General features: G+C 45.1%; 3 protein-coding genes across 3 annotated transcripts in view; 1 reads left to right on the forward strand and 2 right to left on the reverse strand.

Annotated features, from left to right (window-relative positions):
* Window positions 1-17,743, reverse strand: part of LOC140206765 (uncharacterized) — a 61,484-nt gene extending 43,741 nt beyond the window's left edge. Inside the window, exons 1-4 of the mRNA XM_072274970.1 lie at window positions 16,941-17,743; window positions 11,937-13,300; window positions 11,392-11,705; window positions 10,928-11,247 (exon numbers count right to left, since the gene is read on the reverse strand). Coding sequence (XP_072131071.1) covers window positions 10,928-11,247; window positions 11,392-11,705; window positions 11,937-12,703 — 1,401 coding nt within the window. The 5' untranslated portion in view covers window positions 12,704-13,300; window positions 16,941-17,743. The remainder of the gene's footprint in view (window positions 1-10,927; window positions 11,248-11,391; window positions 11,706-11,936; window positions 13,301-16,940) is intronic.
* The window catches only part of LOC140206774 (uncharacterized), a 59,203-nt gene that overhangs the window by 13,952 nt on the left and 20,809 nt on the right, over window positions 1-24,442 (forward strand). The window lies entirely within an intron of this gene.
* Window positions 282-6,401, reverse strand: LOC140207404 (SCAN domain-containing protein 3-like). Its single transcript, XM_072275933.1, has 2 exons — window positions 6,352-6,401; window positions 282-2,969 (listed from the first exon to the last, which is right to left on the reverse strand). Exons 1-2 carry the CDS (start codon window positions 6,399-6,401, stop codon window positions 2,177-2,179), a joined length of 843 nt encoding a protein of 280 aa, XP_072132034.1. The 3' UTR covers window positions 282-2,176.

The following is a 24,442-nucleotide window of genomic DNA, read 5'->3' on the forward strand; positions in this document are numbered from 1 at the left end:
GCGGCGGTGAGGAAGGGGCTGATCTCGGGTTTGTGTAAATCGAGGGCCGGTTGCAGTGGGAAATGTTCGAGTACGAGCTCTGCCAGACAGTCAGAGGCTCCGGGCTCTGCGGTCTTGCAGCCCCGGTTTTATTTTGCGCTGAGCTGGGATTGTGGAATCATTTAGTTGTGGGTCCCCTAGCTGGAAGGGTGGATGTGGGTGAAGGGGATCTGACTACGTGTACGGTTGTGGGCTGAATGGTGGGAAGGATATGAATGAAATTTTATTTTTTGGTCAGTACAAACAACAAAAAACATCATTCTCAACGATGATTTCATAAAACAACAAAAACATAGATATTCTTTAACACAGAGCGAAAGGGTGTAGGCTGAAGCTACAGCTTATTACACCTACCCCTCTTACTTATACAAAAACATATTTGGTGTCAATCTTCACATCAAAATCAAAACATAATCTTTTAACACAAAATCCAGTTCCAAGTATCATTAATTTACATTACTCCCGTTTATTTTAAATCATGTGTTTTATATTTGTTCATTAAATTATTCTGATATATTTTTAAAAACTTTTTTAAGTGTGGTGCATGTTTTTAAATTCTCACTACAACTGTTCCATAGATTCACCTCTCCGACTGAAATACAATGATTCTTTTACATTTGTTCTTATCCTTTGATTTTGAAATATACACATTCCTCTCAAATCATGTTGACTTTCTCTCATTTTAAACCAGGGGTCACCAATCTTTTTCACATTGCGGACCGGTTTAATATTAACAATATTCTTGCAGACCGGCCGACGAGGGTGGGGTTGGGTGGTGTTAATCACGACCAGAATACAGGTGATAAGTCAACTATAAGTCACTTATAAGTGGCTAATACACTCAATTTCGTTTCCAAAAGGGTTTATGTAATGAATTTATTTTTAAACACACAGCACATATTTTCCTTGCATGAATATAGTGATAACTCAACTATAAGTCACTTATAAGTCAATAGCTTCATAACATTTTAAGTAACGTTTGGATATTAAACACACAGCACATATTTTCCTCGTATGAACATATAAAATCATTGCAACACACCAATATCGCTGAATCAGTGGGAGCCCTGGGCTTGTTTTCCTGCAACAAGACTGTCCCATCGAGGGGTGTTGGGAGACAGCGATACTCGAAGGGAGTTCCTTATGTCCAGTCTATTCTGCAATTTAGTTTTCGTTGCATTCATTGCAGAAAACCCCGCTTCACAGAGACATGATGTCGGAAATGGAAGCAACGTTTTCAGTGCTTTCGTGGCTATCTCAGGATATTCAGCCTTGACTTTGATCCAGAATGCCGGCAGGGATGTTATGTCAAACATACTTTTCAGCCCACTGTCACTTGCAAGCTCGAGGAGTTGATCTTCTTCCCGCGCTGACATGGATGATTCACTGGGAACATTCACAAATGGGTCATGGACCAATTCCTTTGCACGTCTCGGGTCATTTGTGTTTGGGAAGTAACACTCGAATTCTGTCGCCAGCGAAGATAGGTGATCGCGCTCCAGCTGTGAGAGGGATGGTGCAGCCTCAGTCTCTCCCAACATCCCAGCTAATGTTGGGAACATGTCAAATATGCCCCTGTCCACTCACCGTCCCCCAGTTCCAGTTTGGCTTTGAAAGCAGACACTTTATCTGCCAACTTGAAGACAGTTGTCATTCTCCCTTGAAGTGACAAATTGAGTTCATTGAGCAGGTTGAAGAGGTCACACAGATAAGCGAGTTTTGCTCTCCACTCCTCGTCACTGAAGTGTGCTGCCAGTGGTGACTTTTTTCCTGAAAGAAATCTCTGTAGCGGCTCTCTTAACTCAAAAACCCTGGCCAGGGCTCTCCTCCTTGATAGCCACCTGACTTCAGTGTGTAAGAGAAAGCGTTTGTGTTCTGCATCCATTTCCTCGCAAAGCTGCTCAAACAGACGTGAGTTAAGGGCTTTTGCTTTGATGTGATTGATAACTTCAACAACGTCACTCAATACGCTGTTAAGATCAGGTGACATTTTTCGGCTAACCAGCATTTCGCTGTGTATGATACAGTGTGTAGACTCGGGTAGTGAAACCAGACAGCCGTCCAGTCACAGCTGCAGCCCCGTCTGTGCATATTCCAACACAGAATGATCAGTCCAGTTAGCCTGACATGCAGTCATTCAAAGACTTGAATAGTTCTGCCCCAGTTGTGTTAGTTGGCAACGGCAGTGCACATCGTCTTGAAATATATATCGCACATAAACCAGCAGTATTGCCTTGTTGTCGACATCGGTAGACTCGTCGACCTGGATAGCATACCATGGTGACTCGTTAAGCCGTTCCAACAGTTGTGCTTCGATGTCCTCCGCTATGGCATCGATTCTCCTTGAATCTGTGGTAGCTGAAAGAGAAACCTGTGCCATCTTGTTAGCTGCAGCTTCTCCCAACAGTTCACGGCACATGACCTTGGCAGCAGGCAGAATCAATTCTTCACCAACGGTGAAAGGCTTTTTAGCCTTAGCAATCCGGCTAGCCACTAAGTACGACACTCTCAGAGCGGCAGCATTTGTGGAGGTGGTGGCTCTCAGCACTTCCTTCTGTCCCACTTGCTCCTGTCCCGCTTGCTCACATTTTTTCCGCACAAAAAACTCAATGGGTTTGTCTTTAAGTGCAGGGTGCTTGGTCTCAAGGTGCCGAAGCAGTTTTGAGGGCTTCATTGCCTCATTAGACAGCTTGTCTCCACATACCACACACAGGGGGCTTGGAGCGTGCGAGTCTCCGGTCGCAATAAATCCGTGTTTTATGTACGACTTGTCGTATTTTCTGTTGCAGGAAGCTTTCTTTTTTTTTGCAGTCTCGGCCTCAGCTGTCTCTGCGTTATCATCATCGTTAGGCCTTTTCTGTCCCCTACCACCTCTTCCAAAGAAACTCCGAAGCAACGTTTGTTGTTTACTCATTGAGTAGCTGTAGGGCCTATGGGAAGAGACGGGGAAATATATATGCCAACTAACCAAAATTCTCCAAGCATTACATTCACAGGTACAACAGGCTTACAAGGAAGAGAACTACCCCACAGACAGGAGTGACTATCCCACCATAGAACCTGGGAATTTTGTCCTGAGCAAGAACTGGAAGCAAGGGAAACTGGGACCTCAGTGGAAGCGACCATATCAGGTGTTACTGACCACTCCCACGGCTGTGAAACTGAAGGGGCAATCTCGGTGAATACATCAAACAGACAAAAAACGTGTTACTGAAGGAACATTGTGGATGGACTCTCTCGGACTAAAGGAAAATGTATTGGTGTACGTGTTTATGTCTTTGAGAGGGCTCACCCCAGCATCCGGGGGCCCCCATGTTAACACCTTTCTGTCACACCTATGCCAAACAGGTGGAACTAGGGGCCTGCTGGGTTTGTGGTGAAATTCCCCAGCATGGTAAAACTATGGTTCCAATGTCAGTAATGTTACATGCTTAAGGAGATCTGTGTTTTTTGTGAGAATGCGGTAATGGTCTTTTGGAGGTCACCTGATGTGATTTTCCCGCCGATGTGAGGTCAGGTGATGACATGTGCCCCGTGACGAAATAAGGGTTGACTCAGGTGACGCAGTGGGGTTTTGAGTTTGTGGATTTCCAGGTAGAATGTGTTGTGCCTCCGTTTCTGTTACGTGTTTGTTTTTGTGACGCAGTTTCATTTTTAAAACAGAAGGTGTGTTCTCTTACAAGATATTGTATTTGAGCTGGGAATTTGTGGCTGGAAGTGCCAATTTACTCAATTCTGACAGTTTTGAAGGGAGAGTGAAGAATTCATCTAAGTGAAGGATCGAGAGAAGTCGACATCGGTTGTCAGTTTAATAAAGAATCGACCTTATTGAGTCTTCGTTGGAGAGAACCTGCATTGAGATAACTCTTGCAATAGCGCAATGAGTTCATGCACAAACGCTCTCTCTCTCTCTAAAAGGAATTTGAGGTCAGTTGATTTAAACTGTTTATTTTTGGCATCGGGAATCCTGTGGACAGAACCGGCAGTAAAGGTGCGTCGGTGAAGAAATCGTTCTCCAGAGAAGTCTCTCCCAATTGAATGTGTAAAACTGTTGGACTTTCGAAGTTATCGCTTTAAGAACTGTACCTGACTGTATCGCTTTAAGAACTGTTTTCAGCATTTAACACTTTAAGAACCAGAGTCGAGTGGCGAGCTGGTGAACAACTGCGTACCTGTTAACCTCCAGTTAAAGTTTTCCTTTGTCTTTACCTCCTTATCGTTTATACGTGTTTAATAAATGTTTGGTTGTTTTTATAAAACCTGTCTCGGTAAATATTCATTGTTGCCGGTTACGCAACAGTAATCCCACTGAACCAGAGTGAGGAACTCTCAGCCTGAGCTTTCTCAAATAACACCCAGGGAAGTGAGGTGAGGAACTGTGGTCCAGTCAGAGATAACTGTGGCTGTCAGTGTTCTGAGGGATGGTATCTCTCAAACAGAACTTCCTGTACTGGGAAACATGCATCCTGGCCATACTTGCAGGTGCCCAACAGCGGAGAGGAATAACTGAGACTGAGCGATTTTGGATGATCGCTTTTCTCTCCTATGGAGTAGCCAGGAATTCACGAGAGATAATCAATTTGGCTACAGCACTTGAGGAGCTGGCCACAATACTGCAGGGGCCCTGACAGAATCACAGGCCCAAGTAACAGAAATATCCACTGAAATGATTGCAATCCGGCAAACAATCCCACAGAATCGTATGGCTTCAGATTTTATCCTGGCTGAGAAAGGGGGAACCTGTGCTATTATTTACACAGAATGCTGCACCTATATCCCTGATGAGTCTACTAACATTACATCCCTCTCCGAGCACACTGCCAAGGAGACTGACAGCATCAAGAAAGTAGGGCAGGATTTACACAGGTTCACTGAAGGGTCGAAATGGTGGTCTTCGGAGGTATGTTCGGTAATATGTGGGACGAGATATTGCATTATGGCCTAATAGTTGTACATATCATTGTTCTCATTACTGTCGTACGCTGTTTTTACCCTCTGATAAATCAATGCCGTACTCGGTTGCTTTCTCTGTAAAAAAATACTGCTTTGTTGATCATGTAATGATGAAAAGGAGGGAGTAATAAAGTATGTAAAAGGGTTAGCACTTCGTTAAACAATAGCAGCCTGTTTTTCTGAAAGAAACTGCTGATGATCAACAGATGTGCTGAGCCATGCTGAGCCATATTTCTCCTTGAGGGTAGCTAGCTAGGATTTCAGGATGCTTATCTCCCTGTGCACTCATGTGCAGAGATAGGACAACTTCAGTCTGTTCTGTGTGTGTAAGCCATTATGACTATTTTGTAATTTGTCTTTAGGGGCTGTCATGTAGTAAATAACTTTGGCTCCAGCCTGTCTTGTGTGTGGGGTATCTGGATGGATATACCTGTGGCATAAGCGGAATTGTTAGTCAGTTGGTGGATTGGTCGGGAACAGTCCTGGACTGAGTAAGCCCCGGGTGCTTGGAATAAAGAGTTTGTACTTATACGGTCTCTGAGTGACTTTATCCGGATTCGACTTCCACAGAATGGGAGTGGTTTTAAAGGGCTGGGCTGCTGGAAGCACATTACCAGACCTGGAATGATTGTAACTGGGTCTGAGAGAAGACCCTGCCTTCCTCCTGTAACCCTGAAGCTAATTAGCAATCATGAATATATTAATCTGTCATAAATATACCCAAATGACAGCCTCACCCAACCTCTGTGGCAACAACTTCCACAGATCAGACATACTTTTGCCAGAAAAATTTTCTCATCTCAGTTTTTAAGGTAAGCATCTTTATTCTGAGACTCTGCTGTCAGATTAATATCTAATGGAAACATCCTCTCCATGTCCACTGTATCCAGGCTTTTCAGCATTTCGTAGGTTTGCTTAACCATACATCCCTCCACCACCCCCACCGTCCCTCTGAACTCCATTGAGCACAGGTGCAGAACCATCAAATGCTCCTCAGACATAAAGCTGATCATTGCTGAAATGCCATGTGGTGATTGGTAAGTTCGTGGCCTAAGGTGGAAGGAGTCAATTTTAGAAAACCTAGCATTTTTCAATTATCTGAAACAGAAATACCACAAAAGTTATTAACTCCAAACTTTCTGCATAATCACTCAAAGAGTTGAACTACACGTGGATGTAACGAGAGCTGTATAACTTTAGGCCTTCCAACTTAGGCCACGAACTTATCAATCACCCCTCGTACAGCTCCGGCACCAAAAAATTGCCACTGCACCCCTGCTCCGGCCGTCCGGCAGAGCTAGCGCTGATTTCCCAATGCCCTAACCCAGATTTACACAACCCTGAGGGTATCCAACTCACCGTCGCCCAAACAGCACACACCGGCTATAGCTGCTGTCGGCACTGCGCATGCGTATAGCAGGAGGTTCTCCGCAGCACCACCGGTGGCCGGAGGTCTGCTCATCCCACCAGTGACCGGAGGTCCATGCAGCGCCACCAGTAGCCGGAGGTCCATGCAGCGCCACCAGTAGCCGGAGGTCTATGCAGCGCCGCCAGTGGCCGGAGGTCCATGCGGCGCCACCGGTGGCCGGAGGCGGGATGGACGACGGAGAGGTAAATCACAAACAGGACAAAGTCTGCAGATGCTGGAAATACAGAGCAACACACATAAAATGCTGGCGGAACTCAGCAGGTTGGGCAGCATCTATGAACAGCCGACGTTTCCAGTTGAACCCTCCTTCAGGACGGAGATGGAATGGGGGAAAAATCTGAATAAAATCGGGGCGGGCGAGGAAATGCCGAGCTGGAAGGTGATAGGTGAAGCCAGGTAGGTGGGAAAGCTCAAGAGCAGAAGAAAATATGATCTAATAGGAGAGGAGAGTGGAGAATAGGAGAAAGGGAGGGAGCAGTGGACCCGGAGAGAAGTGATCAGCAGGTGACAGGACGTGAAAAGTCAGAGAGGAAGAGAGGGAGTGGGAGGGAGAGGTGAGCGGGAGATTTGTTCACCGGAAGGAGAAATCGATATTCATGCCATCAGGTTGGAGGGTACTCAGACGGAATATAAGGTGCTAATCCTGGACCCTGAGGGTGGCCTCATCTTGGCACAAGAGGAGGCGATGGGTTGACACGTCGCAACCGGAATGGGAATCGGAGTGAAAATGTTTATACACCGGGAAGTCCCGCTCGGAGCAGATAGTTCAAAGGTTAACTTATTATCAAAGCAGGTATCCATATACAACTCTGAGTTTTTGTTCTTCTCCAGAGAGCCACGAAACAAAGAACATGAAAGTCGTTCAGAGAGAAACATCAAGCTTCCCCAGCATGAAAAAAATAACGGCATCCCAATGGTTCACCTTCAAAAAAATCCGTCTCACCGCACAAAACGCAACAATTAATATTGACCCCCCCCAAAAAAAAACAACCCTACCCCGCACAACTGCGGAGGAGCTAAATATAATTCCTCTCTTTGATCACTGTCTGAATGATTCCCTGACTCTGAGAGGAAGGGGTGTCTATGGTCCACATTGTCAGGGTGTTGAGTTTACCAGGAGACAAAGACTGCAGGGACGGGAGGTTTTCTGGTCACTAATACACTGTGTGTGGACCCCGCTGGCAATTCTGGTGTTGTGACCCGAATCGAGACAAACACCATGCTGCCCACTCCACCAACAACACGGCACAGCCGGACACATAACAGGGGAGTTTACATCTCACAACACTGGATTCAGTGATGAAACCCGAGATTAATGTTGTTGTCCCACTGAAATCATAAGAAACGTCCATTAAGGTGCTTTTAAATACGATCGATCCCCCCAGAGGTGATGTCACACAGGCGCACCCACGCGCCTAACATCACACATGGGCTCCCCACACCGGGATCTGCCCTCACGTGCGCTGTGTCTTACGTCACCCACGCGCTGGTGAGCTCGAGCTTTATCGGTTTAATGGCTGAGCTGCTAATCGCGTAACCACGCCCTCCTGCACCGCTGAAAACCAACGCTTCAGGAGCTGCTCTATTCCCATTGGTGGACAGGAATGTCGATCAGTGTTTGCACCCAATAGCAGAGGCGGACCAGTCGAGAGGGCGTTACCCCTGATGAAATCGTATGGCACGCCGACGGCGGACTCACTGTTCGAGCGGAACAAATCCCAAAGTAAATGTCCCATTTTTTGATTTACTTCTAATTCCCTCCGAGGGAAGTTGGGGCGTTTGTGAAGCGTCTCCTGCGGCCGGAGTCTGATGTATCGCTGAGAGGTAGGAGGAGACCGCTCGGCCCGTCGGTTTGATGCCGGTTCCCCGGGGAGGGAGAGGATGAAGACGGTGAGAGAGGGGGCGGACAGGATGTTTGTCCCGGTGGGGACAGGAGGGGCTCATCTGTGGAAATGTCTGAGCCCACGGTGGTGGCGATTCACCACATTGGGGGGCAAACACCGGCAGACTGTTGCCCTGCAAGCGGGGACAGGACTGGAGTTGGGAGGGTGGGTGAGGAGAGGAGATTTCGGATAGTGGGGGTAAGATCTCGAAAGATGATTGCTAATGCCTCCACATCCCTTCAGCCACCTCTTTCAGATCTCTGGGGTGAACACCATCTGGTCCAGGTGATCTATTTACCTTCAGACCATCTCTGTTTCCCAAGAAACTTCTCCCGAGTAACGTAACTTTACACATTCTGACCACTGACATCTGGGACTTTCATATTCCTGCCAGTGTCTCCGACAGATAAGAGTGATGTACAATACTTATTCAGTTCATCTGCCATCACCTTGCACCCCCACCCCATTACTACCTCTCCAGCATCATTTCCCAGTGGTTTCCACCTCTCTTGTACACTAAATGTACCTGAAGAAAAAATGGCGTTCTCTTTAATATTACTGGTTAGCTCACCACTGTATCCCATCGTTTCATACTTATTTATTTTAGTTGCATTCTGTTGGTTTTTAAAAGCTTCCTAATCCTCTAACTTCCTAGTAATTTTTGCTCCATGCTCTCTCTTTGGTTTTTATGTTGTCTTTGGTTTCTCTGATCAGCCACGGTTTTGTCACCTTACCTTTAGAATACTGCTTCCTCTTTGTGATTTGTATATCCTGTGCCTTTCAAATTGCTTCCAGAAATTCCTGCCATTGCTGCTCTGTTTTCATCCCTGCCCGTGTTCTTTTCAAATCAATTTTGACCAATTCTGCTCTCATGCCTCTGTAATTCTCTTTATTCCACATCGGACTTTAGCTTCTCCTTCTCTAATGTCAGGGTGAATTTGATCATATTAAGATCACTTGCCCCTAAGGGTTCTTTGAACTTAAGTGACCTAATTAAATCCGGTTCATTACAACACCCAATCCAGAATAGCTGATTCCCAAGTGGGCTCAATCACGAGCTGCTCTAAAAAAGCATCTTGTAGGATCTCTACGAATTTCTCCTCTTGAGACCAACACCATCCTAATTTTCCTAGTCACCTGCATGACAATCCCCCATGACTATTGTAACATTGCCCTTTTGGCACGCATTTTCTATCTCCCATTTTATTTTGTGGACCACATATTTACTACTGTTTGGGGGTCTCCATACAATTCCCATCAAGGATTTTTTTTTTTTTTTTTTTTTTAACATTTGCTGCTCCTTAAATCTACCCACAGATTCTACACCTTCCAACCCTATGCCACTTCTTTCTAATGATTTTGTTTAATATTTTACCAACAGAGCCACACACAACCCCACAACCAGCTTGTTCTTTCAAGAAGCATGCAAGTATCTGGGAAACAAGAGGACCTGCAGATGCTAGAAATCCAGAGAACTACACACAAAGTGCTGGAGGAGCTCAGCATGTCAGGCAGCATCTATGGATGGGAATCAACATTTCGGGCCAAGACCCTTCATTGGGACTCTTGACACCCACATATCTGGAATATCAACAAGCAAAGAAAATAGAAAGTAGTGCAAAATAGAGAAAACCTTTAAGAAAATTTAGTTCAAAGTTTTTTTTTAAAAAACTGCCAAACAGAGCTCAATAGTTAACAAATCCAACAAAGGCAATAAACATCTTCATCAATTGACTTTTTTTTGAAATAAAAAAAATATCTTGGTCCCATTTCAATCAGTCAAATTTACAAAGATAAATAAGAACTTTAGAAAAGTTTAGAATAGACTATTTACATTCAAACCCACTTAGATTAACATTACCTTGGACAGGAGGAAGAGAAGTAACACACACGAAAAAAAAAAATCACACAACAGTCAGATAAAACTTCTAAGTATATACTTTCATCAAAAATGAACAGGATTCAGAACTCCAGGTGTGTGTATGCAATCGTGATAAGAAATACAGACCAGAAAACTTAAATGAGAGGCCAACTCAGAAAAAGGAATCATCACAATGGAAGAAAACATTAACCAGTGGAATGAGTATGACCCTTCATGGGAGACATCCCAACCATCTGAGCAGACAAGATAGTGACAAGGAAGCGTGGAGCACCTGACTGAGAGTTGGAGAACTCTTCCCAGTGTCACGTACACACAACCCAGTAAAAGTATCAGCAGCAATAGAACACACGTTACGTGGTATCTTATGGTGTTGTTTCACTAAGTACCGGAGACAGAGTTTAAAACAGAACTGATTTATTTGTCACAGATCCAGAATATTAAACTCCAGTCCCATTAAAGGTGAATATGCAGTAGAAGAAACTTCTCCCATGCCCAGTGACCAGGGTGCAGAACTGGGTGTGGTGAGCAGCAACAATAATTGCAGAATTCATAAACTTAAAACTTTTCTGACTACAGTAGTGTGTCATAAAGTTACATACATGACTGAACACCTTCCACAGTCACAGCAGGTGAACAGCATCTCCGCTGTGTGAACTTACTGGTGTCCCTTAGACCAAATAGATGGGTGAAACCCTTCCTTCAGTCTGAGCAGGTGAATGGCCTCTTTCCAATGTGTACTGCCTGGTGTGCCAATAGGTCGGATGACCGAGTGAATCCCTTCCCACACACTGAGCAGATGAATGGCCTCTCCCCAGTGTGAACTCGCTGATGTAGCTTCAGGTGGCATGATTGAGTGAATCCTTTCCCACAGTCTAAGCAGGTAAATGGCTTCTCCCCAGTGTGAACTGACTGGTGTGCTTGTAGGCTAGCTAACTGTGTGAATCCCTTCCCACACAACGAACAGGTGAATGGCCTCTCCCCAGTGTGAACTCTCTGATGTACCTTCAGTTGAAATGACCGGGTGAATCCCTTCCCACAGTCTGAGCATGTGAACGGCCATACTACAGTGTGGACTGACTGGTGTCTCTGGAGGGTGGATGAGTGGTTGAATCCTTTCCCGCAGTCTGGGCAGTTGAACAGCCATTTCCCTGTGTGGGATGCCAGGTGTGTCTGCAGGCTGGATAACTGAGTGAATCTCTTCCCACAATCTGAGCAGGTGAACAGCCTCTCCCCAGTGTGAACTGACTGATGTGTCAGCAGGTGAGATGACAAAGTGAATCCCTTCCCACAGTCTGAGCAGGTGAATAGCCTCTCCCCAGTGTGAACTTGCTGATGTACCTTCAGTTGAGATGACTGAGTGAATCTCTTCCCACAATCCGAGCAGATAAATGGCTTCTCCCCAGAGTGAACTGACTGATGTGCTTGTAGGCTAGCTAACTGTGTGAATCCCTTCCCACAGTCTGAGCAGGTGAATGGCCTCTCCCCAGTGTGAACTCTTCGATGAACCTTCAGTTGAAATCTCCCAATGAATCCCTTCCCACAGTCTGAGCAGGTGAATGGCCACTCCCCTGTGTGAACTGACTGGTGTCTCCGTAGGGTGGATGAGTGAGTGAATCCTCTTTCACAGTCTGAGCAGGTGAATGGCTTCTTTCCAGTGTGGGCTTTCTGGTGTGTCTGTAGGCTGGATAACTGAGTGAATGTCTTCCCACAATCCGAGCAGGTGAACGGCCTCTCCCCAGTGTGAACTGACTGGTGTCTCAGTAGGTTAGATGATGAAGTGAATCCCATCCCACAGTCTGAGCAGGTAAATGGCCTCTCCCTGGTGTGAACTGACTGGTGAGCCAGAAGGTTGGATGATTGAGAGAATCCCTTCCCACATTCTGAGCAGGTGAATGGCCACACTCCAGTGTGAACTGATTGGTGTGTCTTTAGGCCAGATGACCTAGTGAATCCTTTCCCACAGTCTGAGCAGGTGTACGGCCATTTCCCAGTGTGAACTGACTGGTGTGCCTGTAGGTGGGATGACTGAGTGAATCCTTTCCCACACTCTGAGCAGGTGAAAGGCTTCTCCCCAGTGTGAATGCGCTGATGTACCTTCAGTTGACATGACCGAGTGAATCCCTTCCCACAGTCTGAGCAGGTGAACAGTCTGTCCGCAGTGTGAATTTGCCGATGCACCTTCAGTTGTGATGACCGAGTGAATCCCTTCCCACAGTCTGAGCAGGTGAATGGCCTCTCCCCAGTGTGAACTGACTGGTGTACCTTCAGTTGAGATGACAGAATAAATCCTTTCCCACAGTCTGAGCAGGTAAACGGCCTCTCCGCTGTGTGAACTGCCTGGTGTGCCTGCAGGTTGGATGAGCGAGCGAATCCCTTCCCACATTCTGAGCAGGTGAACGGCCTCTCCCCAGTGTGAACTGTTTGGTGAGCTAGTAGGTTTGATGAGCGAGTGAATCCCTTCCCACAGTCCGAGCAGGTGAATAGCCGTTCCCCGGTGTGAATTCGCTGATGAGCCATTAGGTCAGATGATCGAGTGAATCCTTCCCCACAAATTCAGCAGGTGGCCAGCCTCTGCCCAGTGTGAACTGACTGATGTGTCCGCAGGTGGGATGACTGACTAATTCCCTTCCCACATACAGAACAGTGAGTGGCCGTGTCCCAGTGTGGAATTGCTGATGGACTTTCAGTTCAGATGACTGAGTGAATCCATTCCAACAGTGTGAGCAGGAAGGATGATTGAGTGAAACCCTCGATCCACTTCTTAATGGACAAGAAGGGCAACACTGGTGTGTTGTCTCTGAGATTCTGGGAGACAAATTCCTTGCCGTTCTTAACCTGTGAAAAGATTTACAAAATACATCAGTGGGTGAAGGCAACATTTCAGATGAGATCACTTTAGTCACCAAGATGTGATCTGACATCACACTGTGCTTGGGCCCTGACGATTTCTGCACTTGTCTTCCGCAGGGTCCTAGGGAACAACTTGTCAGGCCCTGGGGATTTATCCACGGTAATTTGCCTTAAGACAGGAAACACCTCCACCTGTGTAATCTGTACAGGGTCCATGAAGTTGATGCTGCTTTGCCTCACTTCTATAGACTCTGTGTCCAACTCCTGAAAAATAGAGATGCAAAAAAAAAATTTTAAATCTCCCCCATCTATTTTGTCTCCTCATATAGATTACCGTTCTGATCGTCCAGAGTGGGCATGGTTCTGTATTGACATTCTCCATGTTTCTGTGGCAGAGAAGCTGGCCAAACTTGTTTGGAAGGGATACGGTAGGAGTGACAATGGAGCAGCAATGGCTGCAGTTTCTGCGAGCAATTCAGGAGCTGAGTGATTGATACATCCCAAAGAAGTGGAACCATTGTAAAGGCAGGAGGACACAACCGAGGCTAAAATGAGAAGCCTAAGCCAACATAAGAACCAAAGAGAGGCCAAACAAAAGAGCAAAAACTGCTAGGAAGCTTTTAGAAAGCAACAGAAGATGACTAAAAAAAAAATGTCAGATGATCTCAGGGCGTGGAATTATGATTAGTGTAGTCATTAATGAGTCTTTGTAGCACCCAACAGTCTGAGGCATTTAGAGGAACAAAATATCTGGGGCCTCGATATCTCTTGAAAACCAAGGTTCCCGGCACCAGCTACCTTTCAACTTTTACTTTGACAGGCACATACAAACTCTACACCCTCAAAACTTCACTTCTGAAGGCCTCCCACTTACCAAGTACTCCCTTGTCAGAAAACAGCCTGTGCCAAACCACACTTGTCAGATCCTTTCTGATACCATCAAAATTGACCTTTCTCCAATTGAGAATTGAACCCATGGTTCAGTCCTCACTTTTTCTATATTAACTTGGAATCTCATGACATTATGATCACTACATACAAAGTGTTCCGATACACTAATTTCTGTTACTAACCCTGGATTATTTTCTAATAGCTTATTACACACTTCTATGTCGGGAATTCTACATGCTGACTTCGGACACATTTGACAAACTCTACCCATCCAGTCCTTTTATATATGGGAGCCCCAGTAATCTTTGGGAATTTAAAATCGTTCACTATATGAAGCATTCTTTCTTGGCATAGTCTGTGATCTCTCCACAAATTTATTTCTCTGAATTCCTCAGATTGTTGGGTGCAAACAAGTCCCAGCAATAGCTACAATATCACATTCCATGCCCTGAGGTCTCTGGTGCCAAGAAAACAACCTCTCTCTCATTGTCACAAAAACAAAGGAGCTGATTGTGGACTACAGGAAGAATGGAGACAGGCTGACCCATATTTGCACCAATGGATCTGGGGTTGAGAGGGTGAACAGCTTTAAGTTCCTCGTCAGACACATCACAGAGGATCTCATGTGGTCTGTACAACAGTGCCTCTTTCACCTCAGACGGTTGTAAGAAGTTTGAAATGCAGCCCCAAATCCGAAGAACTTTCTGCAGGGACACAATTGAGAGCATCCTGACTGGCATGGGAACTGTACTTCCCTCAATCACAGACTTTGTAGAGTGGTGTGTACAGCCCAGCACATCTGCAGTTGTGAACTTCCCATGATTCAGGAAATTTACAAAGACAGGAGTGTAAAAAGGGCCCGAAGGATCATTGGGGACCCGAGTCACCCCAACCACAAACTGTTCCAGCTGCTACCATCTGGGAAACAGTACCGCAGCATTAAAGCCAGAACCAACAGGATCCGGGACAGCTTCTTCCACCAGGCCATCAGACTGCTTAATTCATGCTGATACAATTGCATTTCTAAGTTATAGTGACTGTCGTGTTCTATTATAACTTACTAAAAATTGCACGTTGCACATTCAGACGGAGATGTGACATAAAGATTTTTACTCCTCATGTATGTGAAGGATGTAAGTAATAAAGTCAATTCAATTCAATTCACCCTCCCCACTATCTGTTCTGTCATTCTGGCTCCCATTCCCACTACAACTTCAGTTTAACCCAGCCTGTCTTCACCACACTAGCACCAGCAACCCTTACCACTACGACATTAGTCCCCTTCTAGTTCTGGTACCCTAACTACTGAATCCACATCACCCCTTTGACTTTCCTCTGCCAGGTAACCCCCCCCCCACCTCCTCCAACAGTTTCTAAAGTGGTAGAATATATAGACCACAGAAAACCTACAGCACAATACAGGCCCCTCTGCCCACAAAGCTGTGCTGAACATGACCCTGGCTTAGGACTACCTGGGCTTACCCATAGCCCTCTATTTTTCTAAGCTCCATGTAGCCATCCAGGAGTCTCTTAAAAGACCCTATTGTTTCTGCCTCCACCACCAACGCCAGCAGCCCATTCCATGCACTCACCACTCTCTGCATAAAAAAAAACTTACCCCTGATGTCTCCTCTATACCCACTTCCAAGCACCTTAGAACTATGCCCTCTCGCGCTTGCCATTTCAGCACTGGGAAAAAGCATCTGACTATCCACATGATCAATGCCTCTCATTATCTCGTACACCTCCATCAGGTCACCTCTCATCCTCCATCGCTCCAAGGATAAAAGGCTGAGATCACTCAACTTATTCTCATAAACCATGCTCCCTAATCGACACAAAGTCCTTGTAAATTTCCTCTGCACCCTTTCTGTGGTCTACCTGTTGTTGTGGGGGATGGCCACAAGAGTACTGTACTCTGCGATGGCTATTTAACCTCATTCCCCTTCCTGACTCTCACCCAGTTTCATGTGTCCTACACCTTGGGTGTAACTCACCTCTGTTCAATGTCATATCAATCACCCCTCCGACTCCTGATTAATCCAGAATTCATTCATTCCCAGCTCCAACTCCAATATCACTGTCAATAATAATTTTTATCTGCTCTGGGTTTGATTGACTTCATCTGCACTCTCACACAACCTATGTAGCAGGCCTGTAGTGGATAATGAAGGATTTTCTCGACAGAGCATTTGAACACCGTCCATACGTGACTTGCTTGCTAACTGATGCTATGAAAAGTCATTTTCTCAAATATCGCTCCACGTCTTCCCACTTGCAAATTCTCCAGCAACTTTTGCGTCACCACAATACACACAGGTAACACCAGTTTCTGTTTTGTACATAAATATTTCCCCTGAACCCTCCCCCAGGTGACTGACAGTGGTAAACTCATTGATGGCAATGTCAATGAATATGAAAGGAAGGGCAGTAGTCTGTACCATTGGAGTCTGGCACATTTGTGATGTGAAAGTTACTTGTTGCCCAGTGCAAAGGTGTTTGATATCATTATGTACCCAGACAGAGTGGGTCAAAACATGTTCTCACGGGTGGAAAAGTCCAGAACAAGAGGAGGTAGAACAAGCAAAACACACAAAATGCTGGAGGAACTCAGCAGGGCAGGCAGCATCTATGGAAAAGAGTACTAATGCTGAGTTCCTCCAAAAATTTGTGTGCGTTGCTTGCATTTCCAGCATCTGCAGATTTTCTCTTGTTTGTGATTGGAAGTAGAACAAAGGTGATTTTCTCACCTGCTGATGTAAAAGATTTTGTTCCCTTTCCCCGAGTTCCCAATCCTTGCATTTAGATAGCTGGAGCTCAGCTCTGCCTGAGAGATCCAGCGGTTCCCATTCTCTCATCAGCCGGAAGCTCCCTGGGGCCCGTGTACAGATCGTGGGGCTGAGAGAGAGGGACGAGAGCAGGACTGTCCCGGGATTGCGGGTCACGGTATCCGCATCTCACATCAATTGTCCTGAAGTCGGTATTAAAATCCCGCCCGGAGATTCTCTCTCACCTCTTGCCGATCCTCCCGAGGCCTTTGTGTATTGCGCGCATGGGTGATATTCGGGAAAATGCGCAATCCTGACGGCTGCGAATGTGATCGGTGCTTCAGCGACGGCTAAATTTACAACTCCCGGCTTTATGGGTAACCAGGGCACCATTAAAAGTTTCCGCAAGCACCGCTTCCATGTCCATACCTCAGTTTTTTTTTGTGTGTATAGAAAACTCAGCAGCTATTTTAACACAGAAAGCGGCTCCCATAAACAACATACTCTATAGCAACTGGTATTCCGTGTATCTAATACCAAAGTACAACCCTCTTACAAAGGCAGAGGGGCGGGCAACTGGAGTCTCTCCCTGCGGTGGGAAACCCCACCAGTCACGTGATCTCATTTGCCCCTCCCATTTGACCGCGGATGGGCAGCATCTGCGCGTATGTTTCCGAGGCCCCGCCCTCTGGATAATGTAACACTGACGCCGCGCATGCTCACTGTATCCAGATGGGTGGTGTTTTCCTTTCGGCTCACTGCTGAAGCCGATTCATCTGCGGCAGCGGGATCGGGAAAGGTCGGGATCGCTGTCCGCGGGCCGAAGTTTTCACTTTCCCATCGGTGAGTATTGAGACGATCCCGAGCGGGGAGATCTGATGTGGGCCGTGATCCCCGAACTGAGGGCCAGTTACTCATTCAGTACCCAGTTATCTGGGCTCGTCAGAAATGTGTCGACTTCACTGAATCTGCATTGAACGATCCAAACCAGGAGCCCAGGCTGTCTGTTTCCACAGAATTGAAATGGGAGACCCGTCAGCCGGTCACGTGAGGCTGTTTACCGCAGATCTGCCCCGCCCTCCGCTTTGTGACGTAGGATCACGTGGTGTGCCAGCCGTTGGGGTGGTGTGTGAGTGGCAGATTCAGCTGTTGACTCTGTGAGGCTGGGTCCTGGTGTATCACAGTTTTTGATCCAAGTAAAATGGACCGGGGCTTCGAGCTGCCCGAGTTTATGAGGCGCTGAGTTCTGGGATCAGATCTTTGTTTCTGGAGTTCCTTTGGAAACAATGACTGCTGATCTGAGGAGAGACTCGAGGAAATCTGCAGATGCTGGAATTTCAAGCAACACACGTAAAAGTTGCTGGTGAACACAGCAGGTCAGGCAGCATCTCTAGAAAGAGGTACAGTTAGGGCAAGGGTCTCGGCCTGAAACGTCGACTGTACCTCTTCCTAGAGATGCTGCCTGACCTGTTGCGTTCACCAGCAACTTTTATGTGTGTTGCTTGTAATCTGAGGAGAGGATGCGTTCCCATTCCATCCTCACAGGTAGTGGCTGCTCTGTGTTTGCATCAGTAGAAATAAAATAGACCAGTGTTCAAACTGTGTTTGGAAATTCCCCCTCACTGTCTATCAGGCAGTGGAAATTAAACATAAACACAAGATGCAGGAGATCTGCACTAAAAACTGAAAATGTGTGAGGCCATTCTGATAAAACGTTATTAACCTGAATCGTTACGTTCGTTCCTCTCCCTACAGCTGTTCCTTACCTGCTGAGTGTTTCTGGTAATTCCAGTTTTTTTTAATGTCACTCACCCTGGTCTGGTTTATATTTCCTGAAATGAACCTGTTTTAACCTGGAAATGCAAATGGCTCGTTCTGTGATAGTAGAACATGAAAGAAAGCACAACTTTTCCCTGGTACCAACTTGTCTGTTATTTCTGGAAATGTGTCCTGTACATTTGTTGCTATCAAGGTTTACAAGAATAATCTCAGGAATGATCGGCTTTATGTATTGTCACGTACCCCGTGACGGGTTAAAGAACCAGCAGAAATTGAAAACAGTTTGGAGTCCTGTATTGCTATTAACTAATACTATTTATTAGTAACTATGCAATACAGTAATATAAATGCAGATATATCAAACAGGTTAGCAATGAATATGGAAATCAAGCTTCTTCAAGTCTAAGGGTAAATAGATAGTCTTACGATGATGAGTAAAGTTCAGTTCAGTTTGTGGTATTGAGTTGAGTAGTGATGGAGAGAGAGAGAGGGAGAGATTTGAGTCTTCAGGTGAGCTGATGCTGTCGATCTTCCCGTTGTCCTCTGAAATCCTTTTGAAGTCACTGACTGTGACCACAACAAAGGGGACCGTTCTTCTGTGGCGGAATTATCAACCCACGCGAGGGTTGGACACATGAATAGCTCCCCACTGGTCACACCCTTTTCACACTGCAAGAGCCGCTGATCGATTCTCCAAAACCCACCTTTTCTATGGGCACAACAAAGCTCATTCAGTGTCCAAAACCATTGTGTCTGTAGGTCTATCATCTGACCTTCTATTTATCTCACCGCACTGAATACCAACTGCCTATCAAGTAGCTCCTCCCTTCTCCCTGTAAGAATACAGAAGCTGAGAGTGTCCCTGCAAAAGTGTAAACATGCTGCTGAAAAACCATAACATCATCTCAAAGCAGTCTTTGTCTCTCTCTCCTTCTTTCTCTCTCTTTTAACAAGGTGTCTGGTGTTGAATACCCCTCTATCTCTCTTTTCAAAAGCACAGTTCATAGGGGTAATTCACGACCCCTGTCACACCCCTTTCCTTCAAAAAAAAATTGACACAGGCAAAACTTTTAGTTTAAATGGAAATTACAGAGTTTAAAACAATACATGTATAATCTTCAGATAACAGAGCAAAAACGTGTACAATTTCTAACTTAACATCTGGATAAATAATCAGCTATAATATTGTCAGTACCTTTCACGTGTTTGATTTTCAGGTCATATTCTTGCAATATCAGACTCCAATTTAAGAACCATCTATTTTTATCCTTCATCTTAGTTAGAAACACCAATGGATTGTGATCCATGTAAACCACAAGTTGTCTCTGGGCAGGACAAATATAGACTTCAAAATATTGTAAAGCCAGAATAAGTGCTAGTAATTCCTTTTCAACAGTGGAATAAATTTTCTGGTGCCCATTAAATTTGTTGGAGAAATAAGCTACTGGGTGTTCAATGTCATCCACACCCTTCTGTAACAGTACTGGCCCAGCAGCTTCGTCACTAGCGTCTGTTGCTATAGAAAATGGTTTGGAAAAATCAGATGCTTTGAGCACATGGTGATAACATAGGATAGTTTTTAGTTGTTCAAATGCTTCCTGGCAAAGGTCACTCCATACAAATCTTTCACTCTTCGCTAGGAGTTTTGTTAGGGGGAGAGCGATGTCAGCAAAGGTCTTACAAAACTTACGATAATACCCAACCATTCCTAAAAATCTCCTCAAAGCTTTCTTGCCGGTCGGAACAGGAACCTCAGCAATAGCTTGAACCTTGGCCTGTACAGGAGCCAGTTTGCCCTGGCCTTCTACAGAGCCCAGATATGTAACTGTGGCATAGCCAGATTCACTCTTATCCAGGATCACAGTAAGATTGGCCTTGGAAAGTCTTTCAAACAGTTTTTCTAGACCTGCAATATGCTCTTCTTACATGTCATTCCAGACCACTAAATCATATAAGCCCCCGTGTTTTCTAAACCTCTAATCATAGAATGGATCATTCTTTGAAATGTCCCTGGAGCATTTTTCATCCCGAAGAATAAAACATTATACTCATACATTCCAGATGATGCCAAAAATGCTGATATTTCTTTAGCCCTCTCTGTTAAAGAAACACCCCAGTATCCTTTTAACAGGTCAATTTTTGTAAGGTATTTAGCCTTTCCCACTCTATCAGTATAGTCATCCACTCTCTTTCCTTGTTCCTTCTTGTTTCCAGTTTCTTGTTCAACCATTTTACTTTTCTCTAAATTCATTCCATAAGGATGCTCTTTGATCGGCTGGGCTGAATTTACAATGACGTCATGTCCTGCAGAGATACACTGTCTTAGAATGTCAGGAAATAAATCTTAATGCTTGCTAATTAATTCTTGCAATTGTTTTTGCAGTGTAGCTTCCAACTGATGGACCTTATCAGTAATATTTTTCAAAACAATGGAATTCTTAAATCTTGTTGATACTAGATTCAAGATTCAAAAAACTTTATTGTCATTCTAACCATGCATCAGCTCTGCAGGGCAGAATGAGACAGCGTTTCTCAGGGGCAGTGTAATCATAACATAGCAAATGCAACACTAAATAATAAACATAACAATAAATAGTAAAACACAACAGCCACATGTCAGTTAAAATCAATTATAAGTGTCCAGTGCAAGTTAAAAGTGTCCAAAGCAGAGTCAGGTGGAGCAGCTATTTAGCAGTCTGACTGCCTGTGGGAGAGTGCTGTTGTGGTTTTAGTTTTGATGCTCCTGTAACGTTTGCCTGATGGCAGAAAAACAAACAGTTCATGGAGAGGGGTCTTTGATTATGTACCGTGTTCTCTGGAGGCATCGACTCTGAAAGAGGCCTTGGACAGAAGGTAGGGAAACCCCAATAACCTTCTCTGCTCCCCTAACCACCCTCTGCAAGGCTTTTTTTGCAGCTGGAGTACCAGGTTGTGATGCAAAAGGTCAGCACACTCTCAACCACGCCTCTGTAGAATGTAGTTAAGATGTTAGTGGGGAGTGATGCTTGTTTAAGCTTCCTCAGAAAGTGCAATCTCTGCTGGGCCCCGTTTCACAATCCCAGTGGTGTTCCTGGACCAGGTGAGATTGTCCGAGATCTGCACCCCAAGGAACTTGATGTTTTCCACTCTCTCCACTGCGGAGCCGCTGATGCTGAGGGGTGTGTGCTCAGTAGGTTAAAATGATTCTGCACCTCTTCCCCAGCCATCACAACTCCATTTGTTTTCATAACAGTACCCACAGGTGCTACCTTATCAAACAAGTGTTTTATTTTAATTTGAACATTCTGCAAACTTTCCTTTGCAAGGTCACAAACCTTGTTAAGTCTCTCCCGCATATTAACCCATATTTCCAAATCAGACCATAGTTCTCCGAGTAGGATCAAAGGTCATTTTGGCCTGTGACCGCACACAGGTTCAAATAGACTACACTCCAATGATTTTTGAATCGAATCTCCAACAGCAAATAAGAGTAGGGGAACCCCCTCATGCTGTTTTTTTTTTCCATTTTCCACACAATATGTTTTAATCATGGCCTTAAGAGTGGAGTTGAACCATTCCAAGGCTCCCTCGGACTCTGTGTGATATGCAGATGACCCAATGTACCTAGCTCCCAATTCTCCGACTATCCCCTGGAATGTTCTCGAAGTAAAGTTACTACCCTGGTCAAATTGAATTTCTTTGGGGAGACCTACCAGTGTGAAAAACCTACTGAGTGCTTTTACCACAGTCTTGGCCTTGATGTTTTCAAGAGGAACGGCTTCAGGGAACCTAGACACAGCACATATAATTGTTAACACATACTGATGACCAGCTGCAGTCTTTGGAAATGGGCCTACACAATCCACTATGAGCCTGGAAAAAGGCTCACCAAAGGCAGGTATTGGTCTAAGTGGTGCTACTTGAATAACCTGATTAGATTTCCCCTCAACCTGACAGGTATGGCAAGTCCAGGAAAAATTCACAACATCCTTTCTTAAATTAGGCCAGTAAAGTTCCTTCATAATCCTGTTTCCCCCGGCATTTTTAAAGTATGACTATTCACCGTCTTTCTCAGTCCATGATGTCCACCTAAAGGCATACTGTGAGCCATGTTTAAAATTTCAGCCCTGTAAACTTTCGGAAGCACTACCTGATGCACAACAGCCCAATCCTCACTTGCAGGCACAGTGGCTGATCTCCACTTCCTTATCAACACCCCATCTTTAAGATAATATCCTGCTGACTCTCTCTGAACCTCCTCTTCTGTGAGAGCTGTCTCCTTTAAAGCCATCATTTCAGAATCTCGCTTCTGTTCCTCTATAAATTCCTCCCTCAATAAGGACAAACCTTTCCCATACACCTTACTCTCATCACCTTCACTACCCTCCAAGTCCTGCTGGAATATGGAAGGTAGAAAAGTCTATCACACATCATCATCTTGGAGAGGTGTCAACCTCCCCCTCATTGTTTACTAAACTTAGCATGATCACCAGACTTATAAAAACCATGTGTATATTGTGGAAGATCCACTTATCCAAACAATCCACTTATCTGATTTCTATGACCTCTTTTTTGACTTGTTTCCATAGCAACTCCTACAGATGGCTTTTTCTCAAAACCGTAACTAATGCGTGGCTGAGGGATTGGAGCAGGGGGCAGGGATTCAAGTTTTTGGATCATTGGGACCTCTTTTGGCGCAGGCGTGACCTGTACAAAAAGGACGGGTTACACTTGAATCCTAGGGGGACCAATATCCTGGCTTGGAGATTAGCGAGGGTTACTGAGGTGACTTTAAACTAGAATGGTTGGGGGGTGGGAATCAAATTAAAGAGGCTAGGCAAGAGGAGGTCAGTTCACAACAGGGGGATGGGAATGAGTGCAGAGAGACAGAGGGGTGTAAAGTGAGGGTAGAAGCAAAACGTACTAAGGAGAAAAGTAAAAGTGACAAATCCAAGACAAGCATTAAAAAGGGCCACTTTTCAACATAATTGTATAAGGGCTAAGAGAGTTGTAAAAGAGCGCCTGAAGGCTTTGTGTGTCAATGCAAGGAGCATTCGTAACAAGGTGGATGAATTGAAAGTGCAGATTGTTATTAATGATTATGATATAGTTGGGATCACAGAGACATGGCTCCAGGGTGACCAAGGATGGGAGCTCAACATTCAGGGATATTCAATATTCAGGAGGGATAGACATGAAAGAAAAGGAGGTGGGGTGGCGTTGCTGGTTAAAGAGGAGATTAACGCAATAGAAAGGAAGGACATAAGCCGGGAAGATGTGGAATCGATATGGGTAGAGCTGCGTAACACTAAGGGGCAGAAAACGCTGGTGGGAGTTGTGTACAGGCCACCTAACAGTAGTAGTGAGGTCGGAGATGGTATTAAACAGGAAATTAGAAATGTGTGCAATAAAGGAACAGCAGTTATAATGGGTGACTTCAATCTACATGTAGATTGGGTGAACCAAATTGGTAAAGGTGCTGAGGAAGAGGATTTCTTGGAATGTATGCGGGATGGTTTTTTGAACCAACATGTCGAGGAACCGACTAGAGAGCAGGCTATTCTAGACTGGGTATTGAGCAATGAGGAAGGGTTAATTAGCAATCTTGTCGTGAGAGGCCCCTTGGGTAAGAGTGACCATAATATGGTGGAATTCTTCATTAAGATGGAGAGTGACATAGTTAATTCAGAAACAAAGGTTCTGAACTTAAAGAGGGGTAACTTTGAAGGTATGGGATGTGAATTAGCTAAGATAGACTGGCAAATGACACTTAAAGGATTGACGGTGGAAATGCAATGGCAAGCATTTAAAGATTGCATGGATGAACCACAAGAATTGTTCATCCCAGTTTGGCAAAAGAATAAATCAAGGAAGGTAGTGCACCCGTGGCTGACAAGAGAAATTAGGGATAGTATCAATTCCAAAGAAGAAGCATACAAATTAGCCAGAAAAAGTGGCTCACCTGAGGACTGGGAGAAATTCAGAGTTC

This window comes from Mobula birostris, chromosome 13 (genome assembly GCF_030028105.1).
Source record: "Mobula birostris isolate sMobBir1 chromosome 13, sMobBir1.hap1, whole genome shotgun sequence".
NCBI lineage: Eukaryota > Metazoa > Chordata > Chondrichthyes > Myliobatiformes > Myliobatidae > Mobula > Mobula birostris.

Excerpts from the sequence above, each read along its gene's own strand:
- LOC140207404 (XM_072275933.1), bottom strand. The coding sequence starts at position 6,401 with ATGCGCAGTGCCGACAGCAGCTATAGCCGGTGTGTGCTGTTTGGGCGA. Across the intron at positions 2,970-6,351 it reads TGTGTGCTGTTTGGGCGACG|GCCCTACAGCTACTCAATGA; the intron begins GTGAGTTGGATA and ends CTCTTCCCATAG.